We start from the raw sequence: 22,961 nt of genomic DNA, 5'->3' as shown, positions 1-22,961 counted from the left end.
AATCACATTTGAAGAGGCGATCTCCATATCGGCTTATTGAGTGCTGTTTTCAGGCAAGAATGCTGTTTAGTAGTTTGAAGAGAAAACTGTGGATTGGACTGCTTTTTGCATCACTGCATCTTTGGGGTAAGCAAGCACTTAAAGCTACTTTTAATGGAGGTTAATGTGAACTGCTTTTAATAGTCCCGAGTTGGGTCTAGTCTTTCTCAATATGTAGAGAGAGCAACAAAAACATTTAAGGGGATTTACAATTTTTGTAGATAATATAAGCTTTTGGAGATATTTTCTTTCACTGTTTTAAATGGAAAAATAACTGGCTTTGTATACATTCAATTCAGTACTTTGTTAGATTGTATAGCAACCATGATTTACACTACAATAACAGTGCGGATGAAATAATTTTCTTTGTCTTATTTAGTGACCTGGACTTGATCAGATAAATCACTTTCTTGAGTGCCAACAATTTTGCCACATTGTTTGCGTAGTAGAGTATTACACAACATTGTTGAAAGAAACGGTCAAATCATTCTACTTTATTGGGTAGAATAGTCAAATGAAATTAATTGGTGATTAAAAGAACTCACATCAATGTTGTCACTTGTTTTCAGAAAGACTCACAGCTTCTACCTCTCGGCCTTCCTCCCCAACCCCAACACTGGACCTGCTCTCCAGATCCACCGACACTGCTGTCCTGGTGTGTCGTGCTCCAGGTGGCCACAAAGGAGTTCACTTTGTCTTGTACCGAGTGAAAGAAAGGGTAATTTATCCAAACAATCATAACAGAGGGGTTTGGAGCTGAGGCTATAGTTTGTATGGTAATTATTGTCATTTAGGTGGACTCCCGCGATTTGCCTCTTGGTGCTGAAGAGATGCACTTCACCGTCCGATTAAGTGACTCATCTCAACGTGAACTGTACTGCTGTCTGTACAAAACAAAGGAGGGGAGTTACAGCGCATTCAGTCCATATTTCCAGCTTAACCTGCAAAGAGGTATGTCTATGATTAGCACTGACTTCGTTCAAGAGACAGGATGGCATCTGCAAGATTTCTGGCGATTTGGAAACTGAACTGAAAACAAGTTTACAAATAAGGAATAGGAACAAATCAAGAGGATGAAGCAGAGATTAGGTAAAGACTTCCTTGTGTAATCTCAACATTGTAGCGGTACTATATGTGGTGTAAAAAAATAAACAGCTCTATCCGGCTCCACTGCTGTCTATATGAGTTGCAGGTGCTCCCTGTGGTCTCGTATTGTCCTTAGCGCAGGGTGTGTGCAGCAGTAGTTACATCCTGCTCTTCGTATACAAAAACCACAGAGTCGCACTCATTCAACTGTAGATGCAGTGTCAAAGAGCGCGCAGTTTGTTGACGGTTACTGTGGTGAATTTGGTCAACCCCTTACCCCCTGCCTGAACCGAGCGCATTTTCTCCAGTTTGACTTTACCCACGTCTAGAAGCTTAAAAAAAATAGCAACGGAAACATGCCAAAAACTGACAAAACGTTACAAAAAAGTGATAAAAACACGACAAAAACGCTCCAAATATGTGACAAAAGCAAATTAGGCATTACACTGTTGTTCTCCAGTTGAGAAGCTTTTAGATTTGGGTAAAGCCGAACTGGAGAAAATGTGCTCGGTTCAGTTGGTTTCAGAGTTGATTTTGCCAAAATCTTGGATGTAGTGCTGGGGAATGTATGAATGTTGTTGTTTTTTTAAATAAAAAGAAACAGAAAATAAACTACAAATGTTCAAACGGGTAATTATTTGGAAGCAATTGTGTTTACATCATCATTTGATAGCTTTATACTACATTTCAATCTCGATATAACATCACGTTGACTTGTCTTTTGCTTGTATTTAGATGCTGATCCAAGCCGACCATTTCCACCTAAACCAGACCCCCCTGTTTTGTCAGTGGAGCCCTCAAACGGACTGGTAAAACGCGGAGATAAACTTTCGTTCCACTGTTCTCTCCCGCCTCCCCTGCCTCAATACCAAATTAATTCCTACAACGGGCCAGTGTCCTTTATGCTCCTGAGAGGTGCAGCTAAAGAAGGGTCCACATCTGTCGTTCCACAGCCTCAGTCGAGTCTCTTATCAAGCTCAGAGCCCCAGCCGGGGGTCTTCAGTGTGGGGCCGGTGACAGGAGCAGAGCAGGGTCAATATACCTGCCTGTACCAGATCAGCAGGGGACGACAGCTGCTAAATTCAACCGTCAGCAATATGGTTCAAGTCACTGTCAAGGGTGAGTGTATGCAAAGTCTGTTCACCCAGACTAGTGAGCTAAAGGGATATTGTTTGTCCTTAAATCAAAGAAAAAGTCATAACCTGAAAATTAGATTAGCAATGATGTATAATGTGTTATAACACTGCATGTGCACACAGCAAAGAAACACTATAGGTATAGATGGGACAACAAAACACCCAGTTAAGAGGAGAGAAAGAGTAATACAGGCTTTACACATGATACACTGCCTGACCAAAAAAGTCACCAAAAAAAGGTCACACGCTCTAATATTCTGTTGGACTGCCTTTAGCTTTGATTTCAGCTGTGTTTCAATAAGCGTCTGCAATGTCAACAGATTCTAGCGTTGTGTTAATTTTTCTCCAAGATCTTGTATTGATGATGGGAGAGTGTGACCACTGCACAAAGCCTTCTCCAGCACATCCCAAAGATTCTCAATAGAGAGAATCTATTGAGAATCTTTGAGAATCATGTGTGAAAAATGATGTCTCATGCTTCCTGAGACTGACAGGAAGTGTTTGGGGACAGGGAGTCTATTACTGATGCGCAATAGTCACATAAAATGAAAATAATTATAACGACATGAATGATGTGGAGTGAACACATCAAATATTCCCATCTGGGACAAGTGCTGCAAATTAGTTTCTGCTATAAGCACTATGACACATACATGAGACTTACTGAGACATTTTTGTATCTGTCCCTCAGATACAAATACACCTAATGAATAAAATATTGATATTCCAGATAATTACTGTAGTTCTTGGAATAAGCATTACTTACATAAAATAAAAAAACCTCCTAGACACATGATAGAAAGTTTGCTTGAGTCAAAGAAAAGTGTGAGATTTCTTTTTTTTTTTACCTTTTCGGCCACCTGTAAATGAAAGTGTATTTTTAAATGTGTTGGCGACTAATTTGGTTTCAGATCTGGTGCCCACCCCCACCCTGGCCCTCCAGCAGGAGTCGGACGTATGGCATTTGCTGTGTAGTGGCTCCCCCTCGTACCCCGGTGCCGTGTTCTCTCTTTACGTGGCTGATACTGCTCTACCTGTTGCTTCATATCAGGCCAGAGTGACTCAACACCAGGCGGTTTTCTCAGTGCCTGTCCAAGACACGGCGGTGGCTCTGTACCAATGTGAATACAGCGTCCTGCTGGGAAGAGAATGGAGCAGGTCAGAGCGTAGCCCGTCGCTGCTGGTGTCACAAGGTAAAAATGGAAATCTGGATATGTTTACACTGGCCTATGTCAGATTGGGTTAGATCTTATCATAATGTCAGTATGAAAACCCCAAACATAAGGGATGAAAACTCCAAAGTAAGCATGTCTACGAAACCAAAGAATAAATATGTACCTTTCGTATTACACTGAACTGAATGGCACTTTTCACATTTACACTGATGCAAAGTTATGCAAACCTAACATGTGTACATCTTTTGTTTTTATAGATAGCAGTTATGCACCAAGAAGTAGGTGTCTGTCATTTCCTTTCATAAACTTTGATGAGTGGCATTTAACTCATTGCTGGATGCTGTTGTAGATGTCGCGGGGGTGGACTGGCCCCTGATCGTGGGCTCACTCTCGGCTGTGGTTTTGTTCCTCTGCGCTGCGGCACTCCTCATCGTGGTGCTACACAGAAAAGGCACAGTGTCTTCTCTTTCGTCTCTTTGATAGTGCTGTACCGACTGTGGTTTTGATTCATCTTAATAATATATGCCTTTGTATTGTGTTATTACAGTGAAAGCAGCAGCAGAGGCAAAGAAGGAAAGGTATTTTTCATTCATAGACTTTTTCACTACATGACACACTTGTTTGGCTGTACAGGTTCATTACTTGTTGCATGTCACACTGACACATATTTTTACTAAATCATTTGTTTTCAGAGAAGGGGCTCAGTTTTGGACCCAGGTTCATGGCAAAGACCATGTTGTGGGTGAGTTTTGCCTCGCAATATACTTTTGGTATCTTCACAAGAGAAAAAAAAAAAAAGATTTTATAAACTCAAACGTACAAAATCTTTGGGAAAGTGTTGATTCTGAATCAATAGTAGATAAATAATGATGAACGTACATTTTTGTGCATTATTTAAAGGGACTAGATGCAAGATGGTCATTTAATACTCACTGCTGCCACCTCAGGTCGTACGCGTAACGGCAGCTTCTATATTAAGCTGGTGCATGACGACACTTCGGACCGAATTAACAACTTTTTCAGTGACAGTGCAGGATTTTAGAGGCAGTTGTGGTGAACAGGTCTGGGCTCATTCTATACCTTAGGACATTGCTGGAACGTCTAGGGGGAGGAAAATTCATAATCTTAACTCCACATAGTCCCTTTAAAACAAAGCTAAATGTAAGTCTTACTTGTGGTCCAAACTCATTCTTAATTTTCCCTACACATTCATAGCGTCCCAATTTTTCACAGGGACGATGTTTCACTACTTGCAGGGACACTTTTCAGGGCCACTATCACAGAAATGCTTGAAAAAAAGATCCACAGTATCATTTCTGAGTTTACAATATACTAAACGAGGGCAAAACAAATGTTGTTCCACCACTAGGAAAAAAATCAAGTACAGGGCCTTTTAGAGTCTCTCCTCACCTCAACGTGTTCTGTTTTGCAGATCTCACACTCCGACGCTCAAGCTTCAATTCTCAGGTAAACACAGGATTTCATTCTTCAGCTATGATCCATATTTGACCAATTACAATTTCTGTTTCATTCAACATTTGCTCACCATTTTAATGCCTGTGGTATTTATGGAATTTCTGCCTGAGTCTTCTCGAATAAACACTCTAAACATCCACATAGCACTTGCTATAAACAACAGCAGATTCATATACACACACTAACAAGAGGCACACACTCAATCCCCACATTACACACTGAACATAAACCTGCTTATATCGTCCCATTGTAGATTCATTAATTACCTGCATGAAAGGCTCTAATGAGGTTGCAGTTTTTCTGTCTTCTTTATGGCTTCGTAGAGGGTTAGCAGTTATTACCAAATTAAAAATCATAAAGTATTTGATATAGTGCTCTGAACAAGAGCAGCCATTTTTGTGCTTTCACTGTACCAGCACAACTAAAAGTCAGCGCTTAAGCCAATCAGCCAGATGCTAGATTTCTCTTTTGTCAAGTAAATAAGAGTTACAATGTCACTATTCACTTTGATCTCTTGAGTTCTATCCATACTTATAATAAAATGTTTTGAACTTTTGAGCCTTGAATTTCTGCTGTTCTACGCAATGTTGAAAGGTTATCTCTCCGTTTATATAATCCTGTGTTTTCCCGTCTCTGTGCAGGATTGGAACAATAGTCACACAGAGTCTCCATCAAGATCCAGCTTGTGGAATCCACTGTCTACATTCACAACACCCATCGTCCCAAACTATTAGCTCTGTTGTGTTTACGCTCGGTCCAGCCAGCATCAGTTCCAGCGCAACAGCAGGACAGGAAAGACAAGTTCCCCTTTTGTGTTTGGGGACAAATTTGTACAAGTGACAGGATGTGAGGTAGGTTTATTTGTTTGTGCAACGCATGTTTTGTAAAATATTTATCATGAATGTTGTTTCTGTGTTGCACGTTTATGAGATGAACATTTGTACTTTATTGTCGGGTTATATTACATTGTTGCATGTTAGAGTTCTAATAAGTGTTTTGTACAGCGTTTGTGAATTTAGAGTGAACCAAGAAGCAACAACACGCCCTCTTGTTGCACACACTGTAGTTGGACTAGATGTTCAGAAGAGGGCGCTATTTCTACAGAGTGAAACTAACGCGCTGTAGGCCTAGTTCTGTCTCAGTGTGCTCCCCTTTTACTGAACATTTTGTCTTTTTGATTTTGGTTCATCCTTTTGAGCATTTGCGCAATTACAGCTTTAATGAAATCCATAGTTAGGCCTCATCAAATCATATTAAACAACTACAAGTAAATATATATATTTCATTAAAACACAAATGTTCATAGCTGCATGCAAGTGACTTTTCTTGAATTATATTGAAGTAACAATGCTCTCATATACAGTAGGCTACTTTATATCTGGGGCTCATTGATCCATTGTAAATATGAGCTGTGTGAAATAAGACGAAAAGAGTACTAAGAAGTAGCCTACTGTACCTTCAAGCCTCTGTGTTTTGAGGACAGCGAGGTCTATATTATTATACACAAGTATTTCTGCCCGCAGTAGTAGTGTCAGACAGACAGCTTGTTCTTCATACTCGATAGGAGAGGGTGAATTTGTCTGGCCCATATTCCTGCCTGAGTCATAATTTACACTTTCACACGTACACGCACATACTTAAAAGTGCAGATAGGGAGGTGTCTATGGGCAGATCTGTTTGAATAAAAGGCGAGAGATAAGAATGAATAGTAAGCGCTCTTATAGCACAAAGGTTGAGCATGGTGATTAATGAGAAGTTCAAGATGTGAATGTACTTTTCACTAAGTGCACAAACTGTGGTATGGACTAATGATAAATAATATGGTTTTCACTCAACAAATGCTTTATTTGACACTTTATTTAAAAGGACATGTAGGTGTGTCCAATTGAATTAGTTTTAAACAAAAAGTTTTTTTTTGAAAGGCCTCGAACGTTCATATGGAGTGGGTGTGCTCCAGAGTCATTAGTGTAAAAATCTGCCATAATTGCAAACGCGCCATGAAAGCTTTTTGATTAATACTGCCTGACACTCTCGAGGGCACATATGGAGGGAGGAAAAACACTCACAGAGGCCTAATGCAAAGTGGAGGGGGATATTCTTTACTTTGCTACACATACAACAGGGAAAAGTACAAACAGAAACGATGTGTAAAAAATCGGACTAAAATACCGCAGTACTTTTGCATTCAGTAAAGACCGGTTACTCTGTGAACGCGGTAGTGAGCCAATATGCCCCTTTTCCTACACCCTTTTGGTACAATAATAAAACATTGCCTGATTGAAATCCACTGTCAGGGGTTCTTTTGCATTTTGGTGTGACTCAGCTCTGCCATTCTATTCCCCATGCATTCTCTTTAACATCAAAGTGGAGGACGCCCACGCACCCCCCACACCAGCCCGACGTTGTTATACAAAATCCATATACAGTACATAAAAGGAGAAACGAGTGGCAATCCCCCGGTGTACCTTTTGTGATAGCTGTCACATTTGCTGGGTATTCAAAGACCACACGTGTTGTTCCCATGTCAGCGAAGACTTTGGTGGATTATTATTTGCCCTTCTTTCAGTAGTGCCTGGAGGGTTTGTGCCAGCGGGACCTTGGATGATAATGAAGCGTGATGTGCGGAGCTAGGCAGGTGACAGACAGGTGTGCACACATTTTTTTATTGTTATTATGAGCTTGACTTCTCTGTGACTGGCCAGTGGTGTTGGCTGATAAGATCCTGACACCTTCGATAGGGAGGAGGACAGGGAGATGTCATATTTGACGGCGTGTGCACACAAGCTCAAATGACACAGGGTTGTGAGAAATATGTGCATCTATTATAACGGTCCTGCAATGTCACTGGCTTGTGTCCACTTAGAATGAGTGGATAAATTATTCACGGGAGATTGGGAGGTCACTAAAGCATGGTCTGTTGATCTCACCCCCTGCTCTGTACAATGCCATACCACATTATGGGCTTGAAGACTGCATGGTAATTTAGTTGACCCCGTGTAAGCTTTTGTAGAAAGATCAGCAGAGAAAAGCATAACCCATTCAAGCCGCTCCTTTCTGCAATTCCTTTTCACATGTATCCATGGCGACACATTGCCATTTCATTAAAATGAGTAAACCTAAAATAATAATTGGGTTCTGTTACTTGCTATGTGACTGTATAACTCTCATTGGCACAGTGTTGCAGTATAGCTTTGGTTGCGCCAGGAAAAAATAGGCACACACCATTTAAAATTAAAACTTTTAGAGCATTACATCACATCGTTTTACAACAGAGGATTACAATTTAATTACTGTACACAACATCTTCTTTCCAAAAATGCCTAACTTCCACTCTCCCGCATCAGTGCCTATTCAACAGAAACGCTTTATTACACGACTTGTGCAACCATAATATCAGTGCCCTATTTACAATACAGTACTGCTCATTAGGAACATTTCAAGTGCAACAACAATAAGTCTTATTATGCATGAAAGCGTTATATTTAAGCAATGCGCTCGTGATATAATAATAAGGTCAGACATTTCAAAGTTGACCTGCATCAAGATCACAAAGATCACCAAAGGCACACAATCTCTTTCTCTAATATAGAGCCCAACGTGAAGCTCATTTCAACTACCGCCTCATTATATGCAATTTCTATGGAATATTATTCAGATCCATGAATAATTAAAAAGAAATCCTATTTTAAATAAAGTGCATTATTTGCCATTTGATCTGGAGGAGACTTCATGTTAAAAAAATAAATAATAAAAAATAAAACAATGGATTTGATTTGTTTATAGGGCAGTCGCGATAATTATTATATCGATTTATCATTCATAATTTTCTAATTGAATACTTGATTTTTGACCCAAAGTAAGTAGTGTCTCATTGTATTTCATGTTCATTGTGTTATTTTGAAGCTTAGAGTTTGTTTCTGTCGCATTAGAAGGTTTTCAATAAAATCGCTTATCGCGATAGTTTACCTCAATATATCGCGATAGTTTACCTTAGATTTCATTATCGTGACAGGCCTATTTATATATACTAAAACTGTACAAGTCTTGTTGTGATTAGTAAAAATAAAGCTCACTGCTTCCCAACTGGTGATTATAAGAAAGGGTTAAATTAGTTTGATTAACAGATTGGTATATTACGCTTGACAAGGGTTTGAGAAAAAGTCATTGCAAAAAACAAAAAACAAAAAAATTATTAAAAAAAAAACAATAAAAAGATCAGCTACGTGGACCAGTAGAGAACAAGTGATCAAGTCTTGTGTTTACAATCAAAACAACAAGAAAGATTATGTAAATCCTTCGTACTTCAGATTATCATATTAAGAAATAAATCCATTACCATACATATCATTTTTCTCCTCAGCAGGAGAAGAAGGCTACATTAGCGCTGAAGCCCACAAGCAGGCCATGTCCTCACACAGTCACAGCACCTACTCCGCCTCTTCCTTTTTCCTGCTCCTCCTCGACTAAAGGACATTTCAGGGTTTTTAGTTCAGCGCCGCTCCTCTCCCTGTGCTCCCAATCCTCCTGACCCCCTTTTCCCGTCGCGATCCACAACCCTTTTCTCTCTTATCTCTGTCTTCACATGTCCCATTAAAATTATAGCATATTCTAGTCTCTCATCTTCTGCGGCTGGTGTCTCTCAGTCCTCTTGTGCATTGATCAGTCCTGCCTCCCAGCGTTGCACCAGTGGATTCTTCTGTCGGGTCGTGCGTGGGCCGGGGTGAAGCTGTGTAAAAAACATCGTTATTGCGGACAACAAATTTTGCATCTCTCGTATTTATTTATTTATTTACTTATTTATGCCATTTGTATTTGTCTGAAATAGATTTGGTAGAACAATTTCATATACAATTTGCGTTCCTGGGTGAATGGGGAGTGTGAGCGAGGTTTTGGAGGTGGTTGGTGGGGCTAATGGTGCAGATCAGCAGCCAAACATCTGCCCAGTGCACCCCAGGGCAGCTGAAAGGGAATTACTGCAAAGTATCTCCACCACATGTTCAAAGAACCGCAAATAGGTTCTTGTACCTAAAAGAATACATCACTGAAAGTTGGAAATAATCCCCTCAACTCATTCAAAGCTTTTATTTGTCAACATAAACATCTGAACATTTTGTGCTTATTCATTGCTTATCATTAATTACTAATTGAGTTTTAGTTATTAAAACAAAAACTCAAACAAAAGATATGAATCAACCAAATTACCACTGCATTATCTGTATGGAGCAAAAGAAAGAGCGTAATTGTAAGACTGGACATAAAATGTGTGTGAGATGAAAAGGGAAGTTTGCCTCCTCCAGGGAGCAGCTCTTTGGACGAGCATCATTAGCTGAGGCTGTATGTCAGAGTGAGGTTAATGCTACTGATCCAAGGCCACACTCACTGAGACCAAAGTCAACAACTGAAGCCAATTTACTCCTACATTATTCTTTCGTTGTAATCAGGAGGCAAGGCTGTGGAACACAGATAACTAACAAGCCCGGATAGACACACAGAGGGACGCGTACTCACAGTCAAACCTAATCAATGTGCTGTAAAACATTAGACTGAAGCACCATCTTGCTCAACTAAAGCCGATGATGTTAGTAAGACACTTGTCACTGAAACGCCCAGTTGAAAAAGGTTTGGTGGGGGGTTCTCTTTTGTCTTTCACCTTTTTTTCCTGTCTGTTAAATTTCTCCCACCACTAAAGGAACGGACATTAGGGTTTCTTCTGGGGTCAGGACTAAAATCACAGTGGGACTTAAAATAAAGGTCAAATAAGGTTTTAGCTCAGACACTTAATATAAATATAATATTTATAATATAAATATATAAATATATAATTTAAAGTTGGTGGTCACAGCCATCCATGGGCTTAATATGCAGTGAGATGGCAAACTCGTTTTTCTGTTGCTTGTCCACTTTGATAGGGTTAATACAGAGAAAACATTTTGTTTTACTTTTAATATGTGATGTTGCCCTGATATTAGTGCAGAACTGGACTTGACACAAGGTTCATTGGACACAGCTATGGTCTTCATGACAGCTTATACCTTATGGATCGTGAAACATGATCTGAAAGGAAAACTGCTCTTGCACTGTGTACAAAATCAAAAGCATGGAAACCTCACAAAGGAGAAATCTCTAGCACTGTCACTCTCTCTTCAATGATATACCCTCCAAACACTCGCACTTTTAAATCTGCCCACACATGCTAAAACCGCAATCCCAAAGCTGTCTGCTGCCTCCTTTCTTTTTCTCTCTAAGGCCTTTTCCCATCTTGGCCTTATCTATGGAGATAAGCTACTTACTGCGTGTTTGGTATGTTATCAGATGTTTGTGGCCCATATATGCTGCACAGAGATGCTGACACGCTCCCAAGAGCCAATCTTTGCTGATTCCTTTGCAAACTTTCTACATGCTGCAAAATCCATGAAGTTCTTTTGTTTTCAGCTGTTGCCTACTCTACGAGTCATCTGCCTTCGGCTGACCTTTTAACGTACATGTTCTTCCCATACACCAAAGCTTTCTAAATCTCCTCTCTTCAAGCATGAACTGCAGGTAAAGTTAATCTCTCCATCATGGCACTTGTGGGTGGCACACACTACAAGCAAGTGAAAAAGCTGTCAATTCAGCTGTGCAGTGGATGTGTTAAAGAAGTTGTAAACATGGGGAAATGTAAAGGTAGTGATAAGGATTAGAGAAACCTTGTTATGGCTATGTTCTGGGTGAGAGTGTCTCTTGTGGGGTATTCCATGTAGTCAGTATAAAAGTACAAGTCTAGTCCAACAATGGTGAAAAATATAATAGGTACCAGTCAAAGTGAGCTTGGGTGGTAGCATTTAATTTTCTAGTTGTTATAACAAGCTTAAGTTTTTGTTGTTATTTAATTAAAACACTCCCAACTCACACTTAACATCTCCATAGAAAGCATCTACTCTTCCCCTTAATGTGACTGCCAGTCTGTAATAATGTGCTCTCCGCCGAGCTGCACTCGAGTGAGACCAAGGGAGGATATTTGACTACATTTTCCTATTTAGATCTAAGCGATCTGGCTAAGGCAGGTTGCATTTTGTGAATTAACCTACATATCTAGCCTTTGAGGCACACACATTTCAGCCTTTAATTTATCATGCCTAAAAGAAGAATCTGTATGATGTCATTACAATGGACACAGATGGGCAACAGTGACTCACCTCTGTCTGGTGATTCCTCTCAGCCGGAGCAGGAGGCCAAACGCCAAGCTTCCCCGATGAATGGCGAGCTACAACAAACAAACAAAAGGATTAAAGGAGGCATGGCAATGGGGAAGCAATTGAAACTGTCTTTGTTAGCCGGTATGAGCTCATAAAAATATAAATAGATGAAAGAATTGAGAGGGTAATTAGAAAGTATGTAGAAGGAGCGGCGCCGGTTTGCTTGGACATGGGAGGAACAGAAAGTACTACAGAAAAGGTGCATGATTCAGTCCATTATTACGTGAGTCATCGTCAGGACTGGCACTCCCCGGTTCAAAGTGGACAGAGAAACTGAAAAAATACAAATACCACATTCCAGCAGGATTTTCACAGAGGAAAGTTTTGTAAAACTGTAGTCAATGGGCAGTTAAGGGTGGGGGGTGGGGGCGACTTCCATTATAATTATCTTTAGCATTAAAATATGCAATACACTTATGTGTTCAAATCAAATTTAAATCATGTTTAAATAATTAAATATTATGTTCAGTAAGAGGAATGGATAATCTTCTGAACTTTCATTGAAGTATAATTTCAGTGGTGCTATGTAAACAAACACCTGAACCTTTAGATTAGGCAATGGGCACTGGAACATTAAATCCTGAAGGATAAATGCTCTTCATTATCCTTTAGGCGTCCTATGCCATCAGTGCAGCTCAACAGTCCCAACCACCTCGAAACCTGCTTTAGCTCTGGAAATAAAATTCTCATACATTTTTCCCATAGAAAAATTCCCATGTTTAGGGTTTAAGAGAACGTGGGGGCTCGTCAGTAATGTGGTGTATAGAGATGCAACTATCCGATACTGGTATCGGATATCGGAGCCGATACTGGAAAACATACGATGTCGGGTATCGGCTACAAATATCCTGAACCGATGCCAGTTTTGGCTCTCAGTGTCTTAAAAACACAACTTTTACACAATTTTGGGCATGCTGTATATCATTTTAAAGCTCAGAATTTAAGCTCAGAACTCAGTGATTGGAGAATTCAATCGCTGAGTTAGTTTTAGCCTAATAAAATCAAATCGGCCACTGCTGAAGTGCCAAGTTTTTGTATTTTAGTTAATAACTGATCTAACTTATTTGTAATGATGAGGTCACTTCATGTGAGTTGTTTATATTAATGTAATCTAAAGCCAAGGACATTTAGTGTTGAAAAGTCCAGTGATCCTTGTTAAATGTTTATCCAAGAGTTTAATTAATTGATCTGTACCATCATGACAATGAAATATGACTTTATTGATCCTAAAATGCAGAAAAGAGTCAATTAAATGCTTCACTCAGAGAAAGGTACTTTTTAGAAATTCTCTTGGTATCGGTAAATATCTGATATTGGCATAGTATCGTATCGGTAGCAAAAAAGCTGGATCCATACATCTCTGGTTCCTCTGACCACAGCATTATTATTTCAAATGAAAGAAAATACCCAAAATACTTTAAAACACAGCAAAGGCTTTCAAAACTTCATAATGTTATAATTCTCTATATAAGATCATGTATTTCATGTCATTTTATGGTCACGATTTACCACATTGCTGATTAGCCTCCATCATAATTTTAAAATCTTACTTATCTATTTTAAGTCTATGGGACATTTTTTTTATTGTTTGCATTTGTAATGAATAATGGGTACATTTTTGCAGGTAAATCTACTCACATAAATTTATATCACAGTATTAACAGTTACACCAATTGGAGCTGGTTAAATTTAGATGTTCCTGATGCACACGCCCTCCTCACTGTCGTCTCTCACTGACTGTCAAGCCCAGAGATATGACTCAAGTATTGCTCTTTATTTTTTCACTCGCTAATGTGACAGGCAGACGCTCTGTTTACTGAGTGGGTTACAAAGTTGTGTTTTCTTGTGGCGCTTCTCACTGTCTCTGGTGGGAAATTATTGCTGCAGATGTCTACCACTAGCTCGCAAAAGCCTTTTTTTTCTCCCCTGGCCAAAGGAAAACTGAAATAATGTACTCAAGGGCTGTTTCAGAAGGTTTTCATCATCTTATTAAAAATCTCATACACACTCACACAGATCTACAGACTGGTCAAGCACAAAAAAAGTGAAATTGCACTTTTAGGGGCACTAACCTGCAGTGGTTGTTGTGGTTGTTGTAACCCCAGTTTGGCTTGAGTCAGGTAAATCTTGAACAGGCAAAGCTTTGAGTGAAGACAATGTACCACTGTGTTCCTCTGTCTTAGCTGGTCTGCCCCCTCCTTTCTCTACTCGAGTGCCATAAAGGTTTATCCGTTGCTTGTGAAGTTCCCTCTCTCTCTCCTGGGCCTCCCGGATGTCCTGCTCCACTTTCACCACAGATGCGGAGGAGCGCAACTTGAAGAAAGGGTTCTCCTTGGGTGCTTTTAAATCCAGACCGTTCTCGTCTTGAGCTTTCCTTGTTTGTTTGTCTGCACTCGAATCAACAATTGTAAGTGCGCCTATGTTTGTGTTGGGTCGGACTGTTGAGAGGTCAAAATTATTCTCAATAATGATAACCTGGCAACTCTTTGCTTCGGGGAATACTGTGGGACTTGCAATAGTCAGTTCATTTCTCGTGTCAGATCCGGTTCCTTTTACTTTATGACACAATGAGTCATTTTCTGATAAGTCAATGTTATTTGAACTAGATACAGCGTTGGTTTTAACAGAGCATGAATCGCTTGGCTTTTGAAAGGCTTCAAAAAGCTGTTTTTTTTCTTTGAGTTGCCGGACAGTGCCCTTGTCATAAAACCCTGGGATTTTGCCCAGCTTTACCAAATCCTGCTCCCTTTTGGCCTCTTCGTGAATGTCCTGCTGCATCTTCTTACCAGCAAACTGCCTGTCCTTGCCATGGCATTTTTCCGACTTGGTGGGTGGAAGCGGCTGGTAGAGGACAGCTGTCTTTAAAGGGATCTCTACATACTCCGTGGAGGTGGGCGGGTTGGGGAGGCCCCTGGACCTTCTCAGACTGTGTTCTCGCTCGATAGCTCTGCGGATCTCCCTCTCGATGGGGGTCTCTTTGTGCACATCAGTCGAACTGCCGGCACTCTCCAAAGTGCTACCAGGGGAGTAGTCAGCCGAGACTCCGCTGTCACTCTCATCACACGAGTCGCTTTCCATGGTCCTGTGCTGAAAACAAACGTGTCTAGGCCTCTCACTTTTCTGCTCCTGGACTGACTTCAAAACTTCTTTGAGTGTTCCCACTGCCTCAGTCTCTTTAAATAGCCTGTCATCTGCACTTATCGGCTTCCGTTTTCCTTCTAGAGTCCCATGCCCCACCCTGCTCTCTCCCATGACTCCACCACTACCTTCCCTGAGAGCAGCGTGATTGGCTGTCTCTATGGAAACCGTTGACAAAGGTGGAGAGGCCTGGCTGAGCACCTGTTGTGTGGCTTCCTGATGGTTAACACCCACAGAGGCCAGTTCATATTGTTGATATGGCTCCCCCTGTTGTTCGGACACAACTACTACGGGTGAAGTTGTGGCAGTGGATCCTGATACATTACATACATAATCAGAATCGTGCAAAGTATCATTGTAAACTTCCTTATTCTCATTGCTTTTATTTGCAGAAAAAGGAGACTGAGCAATATCTCCACCATAGTTAGAAGGAGATTTACTCACTGTTAGATTTGTAAGTTCATCTGGTAAAGCTATTGGCTCAATAGTGTCTTCACTTTGCACATCATCATCGCCACAGTATTCTTGACCAGCCTGGATGTCACTCACAAGGGGTACCTCCGACTGTAGAGACTGCTCCCCCTGTTGTTCAGATACAGCTTCATCAGGTGAAGTTAAGATGGTGAATTCGGATACATTTCTCTTGCAATCCAAGTTATGCAAGGTGTTATTATAGGATTCCTCATCCTCGTTTCTTGGTAAGGCTTTTGACCCAGTCATGTTCTCACTTTCGCTAACTTCAACACTGGAAAGATAACCGCTGTATTCTGTGTTATGCAGTGAAAGTATCTCCCCCTGTTGTTGGGATGCATCTCGTGCAAGTGAAGTTGAGACAATGTATTCCGATTCACTGCTCTCGTAATCATGAGTATGAAAGATATCAACAGAGGCTTTCTCATTGTCTTTGTTACTTTCAAATTGTCGGGAAAACGCTGTTGAATTTTCCCCAATAAGTTCGTCTGGGAAGGCAATTAGGTCAATAGTGTCCTCTCTTTCTCCAACATCGCCACTGTATTCTTGACCAGACTGGATGTCACTCACTGGGGGCCCTTCATATTGTAGTGAAAGCTCACCCTGCAAAGTTGAGGCTGTGAATTCTGATACATCGCACTGGAAATCCATCGCACCATCGTAAGCACCCACATCCTCATTGCTTTCACTGGCAAAAGTGCCAACTGTTAATGCTTGGAAGTCTCTCCCAGTGGACAGTTCACATTGTGGAAATTGCTCCCCCTGTTGTTCGAGGTCATCTACTGCTGGTGCAGCTACACCTGACTTAACATCACACTTATCTAAAGTCAAGCTTTTCATGTCAACTTCTGCAGCCCCATCACTTTCATCAGCAAAAGGCAGACACGGCACAATGCGCTCACTGGTTTTATCAGTACACTCTCTGACTGTTAAATTGATTGAAATGTTTTCTGCAATTCCATCTGGTACACAAGTGGCATCTGTGGTATCGTTAACATCGTAAACATCCGCACACCGCTTTTGCCAGCAGTACAGATCATGCACTGGATTCGACATTTCACTGTCCATCCACTCAGCCGCAATCACCTCAATGGAAAAGTCTTGGTCACTGGCTTCTTCTATTGGGAGATCACTGAAATCCGGAGGGGGAGGTGGGAACTCGTTTTCACATAAAGTCTGGTGAGTCTCTGTGTTTTGCAATTCTCCCATACTTTCTGCACACTTACTCATCACTGCTTTTGTTTCAGACATGCCTGGCTTTTTGATTTCCGGGGATACTTCCATGTCAGTGTCCTCTCGTTCGGGCTCTGCTGTGGGAGCCTTTTTGTCCGCCGCAGTGAGGTTGTAAATTGTTGCTGCAGCCGATATCTGGGACTCGCTGACCCACTCGTCAAGTGAGTGAAAGGCCGTGGGCTTTGTCTCCATGGGGACAAGTGGTGCTGATGTAGATAGTTTGGAGCAGACAGTGTGTGTTTGGCCTGCAGCCAGTCTGAATGAGAAAGACAAAGGGGCGCGTAATTCATGCAGGGCAAAAAACAAGCAGGGACATAGATTTCATCAACAATAGTTCTTGTTCTTGTCCCTAATTACTAAACACACCATACTTATTGAAACTGTTGTCAAAGCCATATATTCTAGTTACTGTCTTGGCACTTTTCCTCCATGAACATCACATAAACTACCTTCTTTGCTTTAATGTTCTGTTATCAATCCAGTGTCATAAGAACATTCTAATAGACTATAATTCAAGTGCTGTGAATCAATACAGCTGGACTTTTCTTGAGACAAATGGCTGACCTTTCGAGATTGATCCAAATCCCTTCGTCAGAGCCAACGCTTATAAGATTCTAGAATACAAAACTCAACAGTGCACCCGTGTTGCAATAGCTCCCAGTCTCCAAGCAAATATTGCCCTGATCCTAATTTAAAGCAGTACTAAGTAACTTGTTTACCTTAATAAATACTTTTCGTAGTCTCTCTGGGGGAAATACAAGTGTTAATGGGATGACTGGGGGGTCTTTCATCTCCCCCTGGTGTCTCTGGCCAGGAAATCACAATTGCAACTTTGCCTGCACCGGGTCGGAGTCACCAATATACACTAATGGAATAATGAAGAAGACGCAAAGCTAACTGCGGGCTAGCGCCACTTAAAAACAGTATTTACAGCCAGGTTTGAGAGAACGAAATTAACTTCATTGTGTAACTGGATGTACAATATCTCTCTCTCCCTTTGTCTTTTCTGTCAGCGTAGTATTTACTCTCACGGACAATTAATGAATAAAAAATGCAACATGCCACGACACCTGCAGTGGCGCTTATGGCCTCTAGAGGCATGAGTTGCTTAGTTCTGCATTAAATAGGAAATTTAAAATGGCAGCGCTGTCCAGAATAATTGTCTCCTGGATATTTTCACTTTTTTGTTTGATTCTTATAGACTGCACATACAGAGATGCTGTATAATGGGTTTACTAACTTACTTACAGTGAAAAAAAAATCAGTGAATGGTGATTGTCATGAAATGTTTGCAGTTTAATGGATTATATACTGTACCAATGGAGAAACCCAGTGACTGTCAGGGATTGGTAACTTATTTTACCTAATTCATTAATGGATGCAGTATTATAATAAATATAACATGATGATATTCTTGAAATATTGGATTATTTTCTAATAATTGGGCACAAATGTGTCAGGTGTCCATCTCAGCCACTATCAACATAAACACACCACATAAGGGCAGTACTAGTATTTTGTAAACATGCACTCCTATTGAGGTGCACAGACGTGAATGTCTCACGAGTACTTGAAGTTGCACCTTTTTTTCCCCTGAAGTTGCTCATACTGTGAACAGTTACTTCACCCTGCTGCACTCACTTTCCTTTACATAATACACTGCACTGCTGAATCCACATAATCAGCTTACAAAATGAGTGCCACAAATACCTAACCTGAAAAACACAGCCCACAACTGATGTGAAGCTCAGTTTCCTTAACTTATTACGTTCATGTTGATTACAAAGTCTCTTTGTACCTTCACACAGCATCCTCTCCCCTGCAAGCTCACCTCACTTCACTGTGCTCCTCAGCAGGCTGCTCCAGTGCTGTGTGCGATCATTAGGGGGAATCACAGAGCGAGGCGCACTAGTCTCTTCTGAAAAAGATAGGCATAGATACAATAGAGCGTGTCAGTGTGACATGTAACATAGAGGCCACTGTATTAAAGATTATTACCACACACACTAAAACATGGGTCAGAATGAGTCATGATAGCTGTGATAAAATATGTATTACCACAATCAAAGAGAGGCTGTCATCTAAATATTATGAAAATACTTTGCCATTTGCAACAACATTTTGCTGTAGCATGTGACATTTACAAAGTTCATTGGTGTGCCACTGAGTCTATTATGAAGAGGCCCAAATTTTCCCTGGCAGTCTGTTGTCTTGTGGGGCATAACCGTTGGCAAAGCTACAAAGTGATCTCTCTGTCAGACATAACATGAGCTGATTAGAGGCCATGTGAAGAAACACATCCAAAGAGAAGAGGTGCTCCTCCATTTACAGAGGTTTCTAATATTGTAGCCTGTATGTTTGTTACATGTTTAATTGCTGTATTCTGTCTTTCTCAGTGGATTTTCATGAAAAGAACATTTAATATTTTAAGCCTCGTACCCAGCCAGTAATAAATCAGTGCTTAAGCAACTAACTCCCCTACTGCACATTGCAAATCAACCACATTTCAATTTAAGTTCTTTATTCAGCCATGATTTTATTAATTATTATTATTATTATTGTTATTATTATTATTATTATTATTATTATTATTATTATTAATAATAATAATAATAATAATAATAATAATAATAATAATAATAATAATAATAATAATAATAATAATAATAATAATAATAATAATAATAATAATAATAATAATAATAAGAAGAAGAAGAAGAAGAAGAAGAAGAATGTTTTTTTTTTCCTTAAGAGATTCTTAATCTCAGTGGGACTTTCCTGGTTAAATAAAGGTGAATAATTTTAAATCCTTTGTACAATTATTCACAGGAGGAAGGTAGTAGTAGGTTTTAATATACTGAAGATAATGAAATTCATGGTTCTTTAATACAGAAACCTCTTTTAACCAAAAACATTCACCATTTCAATTGTTTGTATAATTATTCATAAAGCAGTTGGAAAATGAAAACTCTCGATCTGAGGTTGCTGATAAGCCACGTACCTTTGTCAAACTCCCTTCAGACAGCACCGTCCTTTGTTTCTGTGAACTCCTTGGTCAGAGGTGGCCGGTGAAGTCCTGGCGCGCTGTTCCACTGGCCCAGCTGCGTAGTGTCTCGTGTGCAGACAGACTCCACCCTCGCCCCTCATGGCACACACGGACGGTCCGCGCCATAGCGCACGCCCACTGCACATTAGTGTCCACTAAGCTCATTATAGTTTATAAAGGTGTTATTGTTTGGTCTTCAGCGACCAATACAATACTTAATGCAGGGGAACAAAGTAATGCTCGGTGAGAATAATTCAATTTCTATTAAAAGTTTCATTGTGTAGCCTAAAGGGCTAACTCTGTGCTACAAAAGCGATAACTTGTTGGCCAAATAAAAAGATAAATAGTTTGGTCCCTTTTAAACAGTGGATGATAACCTCAAAACTTGAACAATCTCTTTTCTAATTTATGTCCCAAAGCTGTCAGACTCAGGTAAGTTATGGAAACTTCATCTAAGAGTTGGCAAAGGTCGATTTGGTCACTATTATCTAGTTTATGTCATAATAATTACCTTATTGAATTTTCTTTGATGCTGTGTTGACATGTCATGTTGTGCTTTTGAAATGTTCATGTAAAAGCCTTGTGACTGGGCATAAAATGTTAAGTTTTTAAAATTGTCCTTTGTGAGGGAACCCGTAGGGCTGACACGATAATTACTATATCGACTTATTGTTCAATAAGTAACAGATAAATTATATGTTTTTGGGCTCCATATTTATCGTCTGTACATTTATCAGCATTTTCTTCTTTGTTTTCTTTGTAAAACCTTTTAACTTGAACACATTTTTAACTGAAGCAAATTGAGTTGCATCATATTTCATGTTAATTACAGCTTAGTGGTATTTTAGGATAATGATGATGCACTTTTAGCACAAATGTTTACTGTTTTTATGCCTGAGAGTTGACAGTATCTAGTATCGTGAGAGTCAATAATATCGTTTATCGCGATACTTTCCTCCCTCAATATATCAAACTTCAAATGTGTTATTGTGACAGGCCTATAGGGACATGTGAACCTTAGGCTTATTTTGCACAGCACAGAGATTGGTTATTTTTCATAATCGCTGGGATGAGGCTCATTTTCACCCAGTGTTTCAGGTTTGTTTGAAAAGTCAACATGCAGGCTACTCATGTATAATGCAGTATGGACCTTACAGCTTTTACAGCAGTCTAATACAGTATGTTCAGCAGGTTTCCCTCTGGGGACAAGACTCCCCAGAGGAAAACCGGTTAGATTAACTTTAGATTAGCTTTTGTTTAATTCAGGGAAAACACAACTTATAGTTCTATTGTTGTCCAATACAATTTAATTTGTAGTAACAAAGACATTGTTACAGTGAAGCCACACTACACATCTGAATGTTCTAAGTACATGTTGATGACAAAACCTAGTTCTCTGGTTCTTCAGGACACAGTTCCTTAAATGAATCCATTTCTATGGGTGCAGGCAGCTGATAACATCTGAGCTGAGCCTTAAACTCTGTCAGCTCACTTTGGGTCAAAATCCTCCTCCTGCTGAGTAAATACAAGTCCATAGACCGCCTTCTCCTGGACTCCACCACCCACTGCATCACCAGACAGTCCGGACAGGTTGTGTAGAGGAAGGATCCACTCAAACTGAAACGGTCCCCCACGTCAAATGTGAACCTGCTGCCCTCCAGTGTGATGTTGTAGGGCAAATGCTGGCACTGGTCTCCAAAGCGGTTGACTTGGGTGTATGACCAGGTCGATGTATCATTGTTATTGGAGAAGAATCCTGTGATGCTGTCTCTCTGTTTCAGCGCCTCCATAGATGAAGGATGGTTGAGACTTCCTGCTATAAAAGCCCATGTTCCATTCAAGTCAGCAGGCGATAGCGCAGCCCTCGGTCCCACTAGTTCTTCACAGACGGGAAAGGCAGACTGACCCACACGCACCAGGCAAAGTAGGACTGCAAATGTGGCGAACATGGTGAACATGTTAGTATTTTTGAACGACTTGGGGAGTGAACTTAAGACAGCTCAGAAGCTCAGTTTTATACGTTCAGTAACATTGTCACTCTCAACACTGGACTTCCCAATGTTGGCTAATACTGGGGAAGACATGTTTTTCACAATTTGTGCCAGGTCAAAATGTCCCTTCAAAGTTTGTATTGTTGCATCAGTGTGTTTGACTTTTCAGTGAATAAGCAATAAAAGTGCAGTAAAAGGAGAGGTCAGAACAGATTGTGATCATTTGTTGATAATTGATCAATAATGTTAACATGAATTACTGTGAGTTTCACTGTATTTAATCAAGACAAATATATAGGCTATATGGACACATACCAGTTTTCCGTCATATTACTGAAACTGCAGGTGAATAGGAAACATTTTTAAATTCACAGATATCAATTTGAAGCTTTTGCTGTAGATTACTGGCATAAATGTGAGAAAAATATACTGCAAGTTTTCTGTGATTTTACGTTTTCATATAAAAGCAAGGTGTTTCATGCCTAAAAATGCCTAAAATTTCCCAGTTTGTCGGTGACAAAAAAAGAACAACGGATAGAGCTACATTCAAATGTATGTTTTTATTTTATTGATAAATGAGTTACCAAGACCTTTTCAGAGGGGCTTTTGGATATCTTTAGTTTTAAATTAAATTAAGTTAAAGCTTGTATGTTCAGAGACCAATTTCGCCCCAAACCTGAAAAAACTTGAGTTTCGCCTAAAACATTGCTTCAAAAAGTGTCACACCAAGAATAATGTGGTCATAGTTCCCTTATTATCAAAATGAGCGTTTGGGTATATAATAACTCAGAACGGGTAAATTGAGATTTGACAGTGGTCTCCTATTCTTATTTTGTTCTTGCCAAAGATATTTCCTCACTTTGTACTTTAGAGGTTTGTGGTGGGCACAAAGAAACCAGCTTAAATAAGTATTCCAACAGCTGTGACCTCAGCAC

At 40.1% G+C, this 22,961-nt stretch overlaps 2 protein-coding genes and 1 long non-coding RNA gene across 3 annotated transcripts; 1 reads left to right on the top strand and 2 right to left on the bottom strand.

Annotated features, from left to right (window-relative positions):
• On the top strand, positions 1-3,916 carry LOC306961054 (uncharacterized protein; the record flags this gene model as incomplete). The annotated part of the gene is made up of 7 exons (XM_079553666.1): positions 1-126; positions 609-757; positions 834-990; positions 1,861-2,244; positions 3,173-3,454; positions 3,694-3,714; positions 3,786-3,916. Exons 1-7 carry the CDS (start codon positions 60-62, stop codon positions 3,914-3,916), a joined length of 1,191 nt encoding a protein of 396 aa, XP_079409792.1. The 5' UTR covers positions 1-59.
• A 5,226-nt stretch (positions 3,917-9,142) lies between these two features.
• On the bottom strand, positions 9,143-16,396 carry misp3 (MISP family member 3). Its single transcript, XM_079553215.1, has 3 exons — positions 14,220-16,396; positions 12,088-12,155; positions 9,143-9,638 (listed from the first exon to the last, which is right to left on the bottom strand). The coding sequence occupies exons 1-3, from the start codon at positions 16,003-16,005 to the stop codon at positions 9,552-9,554; spliced, it is 1,941 nt and encodes a 646-aa protein (XP_079409341.1). The 5' UTR covers positions 16,006-16,396; the 3' UTR covers positions 9,143-9,551.
• A 71-nt stretch (positions 16,397-16,467) lies between these two features.
• Positions 16,468-20,323, bottom strand: LOC306960742. The gene is made up of 3 exons (XR_013792700.1): positions 19,991-20,323; positions 18,821-18,907; positions 16,468-17,245 (listed from the first exon to the last, which is right to left on the bottom strand). It is a non-coding gene; the product is annotated as an uncharacterized lncRNA (long non-coding RNA).
• Positions 20,324-22,961: the final 2,638 nt, after the last annotated feature.

The sequence above is a fragment of the Gobius niger genome (assembly GCF_951799975.1).
Source record: "Gobius niger genome assembly, chromosome: 3".
Lineage (NCBI taxonomy): Eukaryota > Metazoa > Chordata > Actinopteri > Gobiiformes > Gobiidae > Gobius > Gobius niger.
This window is presented reverse-complemented; position numbering and strand designations above follow the sequence as displayed.

What these genes read in the sequence shown, in the direction of transcription:
- misp3 (XM_079553215.1), bottom strand. Translation starts at nt 16,005, where the DNA reads ATGACTGGGTCAAAAGCCTTACCAAGAAACGAGGATGAGGAATCCTAT. An exon ending in AACCACAACAACCACTGCAG is followed by an intron (nt 12,156 to 14,219) that starts GTTAGTGCCCCT and finishes TGTTTGTTGTAG; the next exon opens with CTCGCCATTCATCGGGGAAG. An exon ending in AGAGGAATCACCAGACAGAG is followed by an intron (nt 9,639 to 12,087) that starts GTGAGTCACTGT and finishes TTTTTTACACAG; the next exon opens with CTTCACCCCGGCCCACGCAC.